Source organism: Dicentrarchus labrax, unplaced genomic scaffold, assembly GCF_905237075.1.
Source record: "Dicentrarchus labrax unplaced genomic scaffold, dlabrax2021, whole genome shotgun sequence".
NCBI classification, from domain to species: Eukaryota; Metazoa; Chordata; class Actinopteri; family Moronidae; genus Dicentrarchus; species Dicentrarchus labrax.
In genome coordinates, this window is record NW_026136713.1 from 6,764,526 (window position 1) to 6,774,606 (window position 10,081).

The 10,081-nt window shown below is 39.8% G+C and overlaps 1 protein-coding gene across 1 annotated transcript; it reads left to right on the top strand.

Annotated features, from left to right (window-relative positions):
- The first annotated feature begins 6,365 nt into the window (after positions 1-6,365).
- Positions 6,366-10,013, top strand: f9a (coagulation factor IXa). Its single transcript, XM_051421038.1, has 8 exons — positions 6,366-6,510; positions 6,851-7,050; positions 7,131-7,155; positions 7,428-7,541; positions 8,015-8,149; positions 8,239-8,537; positions 8,676-8,799; positions 9,157-10,013. The coding sequence occupies exons 1-8, from the start codon at positions 6,444-6,446 to the stop codon at positions 9,744-9,746; spliced, it is 1,554 nt and encodes a 517-aa protein (XP_051276998.1). The 5' UTR covers positions 6,366-6,443; the 3' UTR covers positions 9,747-10,013.
- Positions 10,014-10,081: the final 68 nt, after the last annotated feature.

Below are 10,081 nucleotides of genomic sequence, written 5' to 3' on the forward strand. Positions count from 1 at the left end.
TAAAATCGTCTCGTTCTAGGATAACAAAAACATAACGTACATACATATGAAAACATTCCTATGAATATTATCTTCATTTCTGCCAATAGGTCCTCCTAAATGTTACACTCTGGACCTTTAAGCTCACTTTTTAACTTATTCAACTAAAAACTTATTTAGATTACTAACTTAACTTTAAATGCAGCACAGAAACTATAAATAGATTTACTTTGTTCATATTTGGGAGGATAGTCATGAGAAGATTGTGCAGCATGCAGGAGAGGTCAGTGTCATATGTATTAGGCATCAAGAAAAGCAAATAAAATATTCACATGTTGTCATCATAAATGAATATACTGAAAAATAGCAGAGTAGCAAATGTAGGATAAGAAAATCCAAGCACTGCAAATTAAAAATAAATGTATAAAATTATCGTACAAATGTAAGTGCATTTGTTTATCTGTTTCCATAGGCTTGACCATAAAATTTATGGATTTCATCAAACATTAATTGTAGGACTGTCGCACCTGCTCATTTATCTCAGACCCTCACAGAGTTCAGGAGCACTGACCTCCGTTCCAAAGGTCTGAATGGGGTCAGCAAGTTATTTAAAAACTAAAGAGGTCAGGGTCAAAAGGTGTGATGCTATGTCGTATTTCTTTCACATCTCCCTATAACACACCACATAATTGACTTGGCCGCTCCCCAGATTGCATTTTTATATCTCTCGTGTCACAGAGTCAGGGTATATTTCAGCTGTGGGACAGATGATCTACATGTATTTAGTGTTGCTGCCATTTACCTCTGGAGATGAAGTCTTCATCGGTGCATTGGCAGGTGAGTTATTAGCACCTGAAGCATGTCTTCAAAGTTGCAAAGTTGGAATTTATTTGTTATTATAAAAAATTCATTTCACCCATTTCCACCTCATTGGCTCTGTCCAGTGTTGCTTTTTGCAAACTAATTTTTGACATTCAGCAGGAAAACAGTGTGCTGCTCAGGCACTTTCTGACCAGGAGGGATGGGAGCTCCACTTTTCATTAACGGTGGCTGAACATTCCCGAGCCGGCAGCGTCTGTCGGCTCCACTGCATCACGGCTCACAGAACCAGGAGTGGATTTGAGCTTTCATTTCTGGGGAATTCACAATAGTGCTGTGTTTCTGGGTCACTATTGGTAAGAGTAAGCACGGCTAAGTACATACAATCTTGCAAACACAGGCACCGAAATTATTTTTCTTTATTCATCTTCATTTGTCCCACTCATGCTGCATTGTATATACTTAAAGAAAACAATTTAGCACAAGTAAACATGCACTCATAACTGATGCATGTATAAATGAAGCTTAACCAGCTACTGGATCTCTGACCCACTTAGCCTTACCTGGTTTAATACGTTTAATATGGAATCCATATCAGTTTAGACAATACAGTGTACTGCCATGTGAGTACTTGATTTTACTTGAAATTAGATACTTTTATTAATCAAAGAAAGTATTCCATCTCATAAATATTTATATATACATATATTTAAGGTAAATAAATAAAAAAAATATTAAATGTTAAAGTGTCAAAATAAATTCTTTATATGATGTTTACGTATACTGCTATTTCCAGTACAACTACAACTGCAGCAGGGGTTTAAATGTCTTTTCTTTTTTATGTTTTACTGGCAGCATTTTATATGAAAGGCCTCCAACCGCCTATTTAAGACTATTGGAGTGTGACTGCTGTTGTGAGCCTGTAAATCCAAACACTACCTCTCCATCTTCTGCAAAATATCAAGCCAATTGTTAAAATGTCAGAGTGTTTGGCTTGCTGGGGATGCATGTGGGCAAGCGGGGGAATGGGTGTGAAACATTAGGCTTTCAAATTACAGAAATGACAGTACTAATTAACGGAGTGAGACTCTCTCAAATATCACATTAATGTCAATGACTTTATCTGGAGGAGGGGGTGATGGAGGGGAGTAGTGCTTTGAGGCCTGCAGTGTTTTTTTTTCAGTTCACATCATAGGAGCTCCCTGTGGATATTACTGTACAAGATCGCAAGACTGAAGTGTAGTGAGAAAATGGTAACACAAGTATCAAACAGATATCCCTTTTATCTTTATTTACCAGTCCAGTAGCTCCCTGCCCAAGGTTCCAATACTACTGAAGAGGACCGTGTCAATGATAATGTCAGCCACAGTTTCAGAGATGTACACCACTAAGAAGAAAGTTAAACTGCAAGATGAATCACTTCTGCTTTCTGAGACCTTATAAAATTAAAATCCACAGAATCAGTGTTGCTTTAAAGGAATAATTCAGAATTTTGGCAAATACACATATTCACTTTCTTGCCAAGAGTTAGATAAAAAGCTACAGCCAGAAGATGGTTAGCTTAGCATGAAGACTAGAAACAGAGGGTGAAAAGCTTGTCTGGCTAGTCATCACCGTAGCCAGCCTAGAAATAGTCTAACACATTACCCTTTGTAAAACCATACATTGTCAGAGGCTTTTTTTCACTTCTGCATTTGTAAAGATCAAACAAACAAGATATCATGTGTTCATTTGTGAGTTGCTGGTGATTTTTTACCTCTGCAGACAGACAGGATAGATGTTTACTCTGGTATCCAGTCTTTATGCTAAGCTAACCATCATCTCACACAGACTTCATATTTAAAGGTCCAGTGTGTAACATTTAGGAGGCTATATTGGCAGAAATGGAATCTAATATTCATAGGTATGTTTTCATTAGTGTATAATTACCTGAATATAGGAATTGTTATGTTTTTGTTACCGTAGAATGAACCTTTTATATCTATAGACGCTGCGGGTTGCCTTCCATGGAGTTCACCATGTTGAACCGCCATGTTTCTCCAGTAGCCCAGAAGTGACAAATTGTAGTTTCTCCTTTGTGCTTGCAGGGGAGGGTGAAGCGACAGTTGCGATCTGCAGCTAAACCTGTAGATGCCTCTAAATCCTACACACTGGATCTTTAACAGACAGAGATAAGAGTGGTATCTATCTTGTCAAGATAACAGGTAAATCACAAATCTGTCACAAGGTACAATCTGTACAGTTTACAATGTAGTATATCCTGAGACACTTGGGGAAAAAACGGGGGAAAACTGGAAGAAACCTCAAGAAGAGCAAGGGAGCGAGGGATCCCTCTCCTAGGACAGACACACATGCTATAGTGTCTACAGATCAGACCAATGTATAATCACAGTATAGACAATTACGATGGCAAAATAGTAGATAGATTGTAACATCTATGAAGAATGTGGATCCAGGAGGACATCAAGCAACTTCCAAGTGTCACCAAACATATCTGAGCAACATAAGCTCCTCTCTATCATGGAGACCTGGAAAGAGAATACACATGATGCAAAGCTCAAGCAGGGAGGACAACATGCACACAAGGGAGATGCTGAACCTCTTGGAGGATGAAAATCCAGATCCAAACATCTGGAATGAGGCACCTAAAGCCAGCAGAGAGACAGGGATGTCCCAGGATGGCCGATGCTCCAGCAGAGAGAAGCCTGAGTGAAAAGAGCAGGGAGGGAGGGGAAACGGCCTGTACCTGACGATACATTGTGCACACTTCAGAAATGCACACAATCTTTGATGATTCAAAAGTCTAACTGCTCATTCAGTCTTCAGTTCCTGTTATGTTCTCAACAGCAGCTCATCTTCCTCAGGCTGCCAGTCGGCTGATTATCCAAAACTGGCTCAGAGGGAACAAAGGTGATAAATTAACCTAGATAGAGCGCTTGCATGTCACGACGCATTTATACAGATAGCTTACATTTCTTCCTTTTGTTTTGTATAAGTAAACCCACACATGAGACTATTAACATTTACATGTTATGACCTGAAGAAGCTCATGTACCATAAAACCTGGAAGGCATTGCTGATCTAATTAAACACAACGTCTCCTCTGCTGCCCCAAGATCTTTCATATCATTAACATTGCATCATTCAAATGTCACCATGTACAAATTCAACACTAATTTTCACACACTGTAGTCAATTAAAAACCAAAATATAATACAGTCAGGGATTATTCAGACCACAGACAGCTATATTAGTGTGATTATATAAGACAAAGCGTCTGTCTGTAATCAGTGCCTGAGAACTGCTGCCTGAACACACAGAGAGTTTGTGCAGAGTAATGAGTGTGATGCAAGGTCACTCTGGGAGAAAGAGTTTCTACAAAAGTCCAGACACATTAAGGCCTGACTGACACGGTCACCATCAAGGATCTTCTTACATTTTAGATTTTAGATTTAGTTTTCTAGTTTTCATGTCAAAAGTTATAATAGGTTGACTTTTTTTACTTTTGGTAATGCAGTCATCTCTTTGCTTATACTCAGATCATTGATTGTGCCTTTGAATATCACAAGATTGACTTGAAAGAACTCAATTATTACTGTGTATTTGTCATTGCACAGGCTTTCGCAAATCATACTGCTGTTGATTGAGCACTACAAACATTCACATTCATAACTACAGAAGAAGGTTTTTATCACAGCCGAACATAAGCTCTCTGCAAATGACACTGCGTCCCTGGTGAAAGACGGAGGTCTGGACTCTGCCTGCAGCCCAGGAGATACTGTAGAGTAACAATCAATATTACACTGAGCAAGCATCAGAGTTTTTATTATCTGCGAGGCCCTGACTCGATCCCCCACTGTAGTGACTAATCTAATTGGAGCCGACATAGGCTCCCCAGCTGTGTGGCGCTGCCAGAGAAAGAGAGAAGACGGAGATGTCAGGGAGATCTTTATAAATCAATAGTCAAGTCCCAGACAATTTTACTTCTTTCTATCCATCCATGCATCCACGCCATCCATCTAGCACAGTCTTGTTAGCATGCTCAACTCACAAGTCATCACCTCAGTGCTAATAGCAAAAAACGTTGTTGCTATTTTCTCCTGTACATTCTATAGTAAGCCCTGTCAATGCTCTGTATCCACTCTGCTATTAAACTGGGCTGAGAGACTATGTGGAAAGTATGCCATCGGAGTTATCAAGCCCACAGCCTCTCCACAAGGCTCAGCAACAGACTTACATTTAGAAATATGACTCAACCAGGGCAGGGTACATGCAGTCATTGTTTTGGACTATAGTTGGAATACCTGTGAAAACATTTACCCCAGAAAACTCTCTCATTGCAGGCATGGAATAACTTTAACGCACTACTTTACTTTGATATGCATCCTGGCAGGAAACGACTCATGTATTGAGCAGACAGTGTTAATTACTCAAGTATGAATTATTTAGCCTCTGAACGATTCAATGAAATATAAATACCTCCAGTCAATAGTTGCCAACACTCGAGAAGGCTTTGGACTCCCTCTGGGGGGATTTCAGAGCCAGTGATGGGTTGCATCTTATACGCCAGACCACAAAGTGACACCAGAGTTAAATCTTTAGCTGGCACGCTGAATCAGCAAAAGATTCACATCACCCTTGACCACTGCATCATCAGCTTGATATAAGCTATTCTAGATGTAAACATATAAAAGTATCCATATTTATTTGTTCCTATTAATTCTGACTAAGAGTTATCTCTGTGCTGCAGTTATAAATAATTGGGAGCATGCCTCCGTCACCAATCTGTAATACTGGCTTGTTGTGTTATGTTGAATGACTGAGGTGTACTTGTGCCATCTTGTGGTGAAAAGTCCAAACTTGCATTTTTATCAACTTGTATTCCTTTTATGGGCCTGGACAGAGAAAGATCAAAAGGAAAGCTGGATTTATCATGAAAAGCATGACTGCAGTTTGCTTCAAAACTTTATATAGGTTTATGCAATTCCACAAATAACTCATTGAAGCTCAAACATTTAGGATAGTTGCAGAGATCACAATTATTCACAATGAAGAAGATTTAAAAAAGTTTAGTGTCCACGGCCACAGAGAATATTCAGAACAAATTAATGTAAAGAAAGAGCACTTGTATATTATAGAGTGTGGATTTCAATAAAGAAAAACAAAGAAATGTGCCTAGTAATATGTTGACATTTGTTCTCTTTAAAAGTTGTTAGAATATAGTATCATGCCAAAATAAAGCTTCACATTGATACAAGTCTGAGCTCTGTATATTAACAGGCAATCCAGTTGTTATAATGAAATACAAATAGTTCATGTATTTGGTTAATGGCTTTCTTTGTAATGTAATAAAGAAAACAAGACAAATGAGTTGGTCGTGTGTGGGCCTAAGAGGTCACAGTACCAGGCAGACTTTTAGTAAACAGTTATTCTAAAAGAAAATCCAGGAATTCGCTTTTTCTTAGTCTGTCAGTGCATTGGTGTTGACACACTAGCTCTTTTCAGACGGGGTCAGGATGTTTTTCTTTAAACAAACATGCAACTAATTGGAAGTGTACATGGGTAAATAGAGTTCTGTACTTTGGAGTGATGTTCCAGTGTGTGTGTGTGTGTGTGTGTGTGTGTATCAGGATATCAGAGCTAGAATGGCACTATTCTCTCTTCTGTCTTTGTTAGGTTTTCTGCTTTGGGACTTTCAGCAGGGCTATGGAGGTATTTCATGTTTTGTTTATGATACTCATTATAAATATTTTCTCTCTGACTTTAGTTATGCAGTCTTACTTGTAATGTTTAATCAGTACATGTGACAGGTGAAGGATCGGCATTTTTAGTTATTTATGTACAAAAGAATATCTCTCGACCTATAAGATAGATAGATAGATAGATAGATAGATAGATAGATAGATAGATAGATAGATAGATAGATAGATAGATAGATAGATAGATAGATAGATAGATAGATAGATAATTTATTTATCCCGAGGGAAATTCAAGCTCAATTCAAGATTAAGACAATCACTTTAGCATAGTTTGTGTGACTATTCTCCTCCAGCCCCAGCCTCAGCCACGTCTCCAGCCTCAGGGCCAGTATTCCTGTCCGGTGAGGCAGCCGATAGCGTTCTGCAGAGACACAAACGTTATAACACTGGTGTGTTTGAGGAGTTTCTAAAGGGCAATTTGGAGAGAGAGTGTAAAGAGGAATTATGTGACCTGGAAGAGGCCAGGGAGATCTTTGAGGATGATGTAAAGACGGTGGGTATTTATTTAGTTTGCTTTTATTTCATGCTAATTCTTTTTTCTGCATATACTCATCAGAGACTTTACCCTTTTAGATGGAGTTCTGGGCAGGATATGTAGGTAAGAATGCTGTTTCAGAACAGACGTCTCCCAGTTCAAACAGAAAATATATGATGAATGATTTGTTTGTTGTGATACATTTCTCTCTGGCTTCTTAGACTATAAATCTTTTACGTTATATTCCATTGCTAAAGTTACTCCAGGAATGCTTTTATGTAAAGATGTTTCTCTTCCTGCGTTTTGTCCCTGAGTAAACATTGCTTCATATAAGGACTATACAAAATGAGGTAATCAGGCAACCGTGTTGAGGTGTTGTGTCTGGATTTTTTCAGATGGCAACCAGTGTGACTCAAGCCCATGTCTGAACCAAGGGTCCTGCAAAGACCACCTTGGCTATTACACCTGCTCATGTTTGGCTGGCTTCACTGGCAGGAGCTGTGAGATTAGTAAGTGAAAGTCCTGTGGCTTGATTTAAACATAAGATCAAAAGTAATTAGATTTGTATGCTACTTGATCCAAATTTTCTGAGAATATGAGATTACATCTGATCAGATCTCAGTCTCAAAGGATAAACAGCCAGTGACCTTTTTTTTCACTTTCTAAATCAAATGAATGGCTCGCAACCAGAGTCAGCCTGGTTTTAGGGCACAAAATTAGATTGTTTGTCTTTTTGGATATCCTAAAAACAGCACACAAAGTGCCCTCTCTGTGAGTAGTGACGTTACCTGACTCACTACTGACTTTAAAACAAACTTGTAAAATGTGAACCTGTAGCCTTTAATCATACAGGGCAGGTCACACAGTACATGTTTGACACTTGAAAAACAAAACATACAGGAGTGTTTGTATGGAAACAACATGGCATTGCATGTGTGTAACAAGAGGTTTGGTTTGAATTAATGTGTTTTTCTCTCCTCAGTTATAGAAAAAAGGTGTGACGTGAACAACGGAGACTGTATGCACTTCTGTGAATCAATGGGAACCTTTGGAGCAAAATGTTCCTGTGCGACAGGATACAGGCTGACTGAGAATGGGATTAATTGTGAACCGGAAGGTATCAGCATCTTTCTTAATTAATTTTCTGCTAAATATGACAACGACTCTTAATTCCACAATGTGACTCATCTATTCTCACATCACCAGCTGAATTTCCATGTGGCAGAACTGCCCTGACAGAGGTGAGCGCAGTACTCACAAGGTCTCTGCTCAGCCGTGAGAATGCGAACCTGCAGAACTCTACCTCACTGACCACTGTCCACCCTACTACATCCATTCCCTCAACTCCAGCCAGCACCACAGCATCATTTCCAGGAAGCCACTCCAGAAAAAAACTGCCCCCGTGGGTGTACAATGACACCGAGGTCCCCACTGAGGGTCCGTCAACGAATAATAAACGCATTGTAGGTGGCGAGGTGGTGATTCCAGGAGAGATCCCATGGCAGGTACTGTATGAAAGTGGTTTGAAGAATGAAGCATGTAAGGCTTTGTTATAGGAAATGCATGAGGGAAAAGAAACAGCAGGTGCAGTATGTTCACTTTCTTGTAGCTACTCGCAGCTCTTTTCTCTGTCTTTTATTCAGGTAGCATTGATAGCGCGTCCCAGTGGTCAGTTATTCTGCGGGGGCTCCATTCTCAGTGAACGCTGGGTTATCACTGCAGCTCATTGCCTGGTGGAGGCACAGGGCTCCTTCTTCATCAGAGCGGGTAAGATTCACCGACTCGTTTGCCTCTACTAAAGCATGATGGAGTTGCTCTGTGTAAAGTATAGCTTAAACAGTTGAACATTTTTGATGGTTCTGGCTGCTTGTCTTTGTCATATGTAATCTGAGTAAAGACCAAATGATCAACAATTCATCAAGAAAACAACCTGCAGTTTAATCCATAGTAAAAATGTGTTATTGCAGCCCTAGTGTAAAGTTTTGTGTATCATAGTCCTTGAAATAATTACTGATTTCATGTCATTTATTATACTTTGAATACAACATTATTTTGCCATCTTTATTGAAGAGTAAACCCATTGACGGAATTAGCGATATCTGTATCTAATGTCTGTACCTGCAGGGGAGCATAACATCTACATTAACGAGGACACCGAGCAGGATCACGATGTGTTGGAACAGCACTTACACCCACGCTACAACGCCACTATAAGCTTGTACAACCATGACATCGCCCTGATTTACCTCAAAAGCCCTATCACCTTCTGCAGAACAGTCCGACCCATCTGCATAGGGCCCAAGGCTTTCACTGAAACCCTGGTAAAGTACTCTTCCCCGGCTACGGTCAGCGGCTGGGGCCGAACACGGTTCCTTGGATCAACGGCTCACACTTTGCAGAAGGTCGAGGTTCCCTTCACAGATCGGACAGAGTGTAAGCTCAGCAGCAGTGCCAGGATTACTCCTGTCATGTTCTGTGCAGGATACTATAATGAGGCCAAAGATGCCTGTCAGGGTGACAGTGGAGGTCCTCACACAAACAGTATTCATGACACGTGGTTCCTGACGGGCATTGTGAGCTGGGGGGAAGAATGTGCAAAGGAAGGGAAATATGGTGTGTACACCCGCTTGTCTCTTTATTATGGCTGGATAAAACATGTTATGGGAATAACTAAGCAAAGGCTGGCATTTGATGTGGAAGACCCTGACTCTTAGATTTAAGATTATAGATGTTGCGTGTGAAATAAAGTATATTTTTTGGCTTGGTGCTCTTTTAACTTCCAAGGATATAATCAAAAATCACAAGATGCTTTGAATTATATGTGCTTTGAATTTTGCATGTGATCCATGAATCTGATGGTGAAACTGGGAGGTCATGGGTTTAAACTCTGCAACGACCAATGTGTCCATACATGTCAGTGGCATACACTGTATTGAACAAAATTCATGTCATACCTACAATAAACGGACTGTGTACATTTGCCTACTGGTAAAATGATCAATGTTTTACAAGCAGTGGTATTGAGTAGCAGAGAAACAAAAAAGGTATT

Excerpts from the sequence above, each read along its gene's own strand:
- f9a (XM_051421038.1), top strand. The coding sequence starts at position 6,444 with ATGGCACTATTCTCTCTTCTGTCTTTGTTAGGTTTTCTGCTTTGGGAC. Across the intron at positions 8,150-8,238 it reads GATTAATTGTGAACCGGAAG|CTGAATTTCCATGTGGCAGA; the intron begins GTATCAGCATCT and ends TCACATCACCAG. Across the intron at positions 8,538-8,675 it reads CAGGAGAGATCCCATGGCAG|GTAGCATTGATAGCGCGTCC; the intron begins GTACTGTATGAA and ends TCTTTTATTCAG.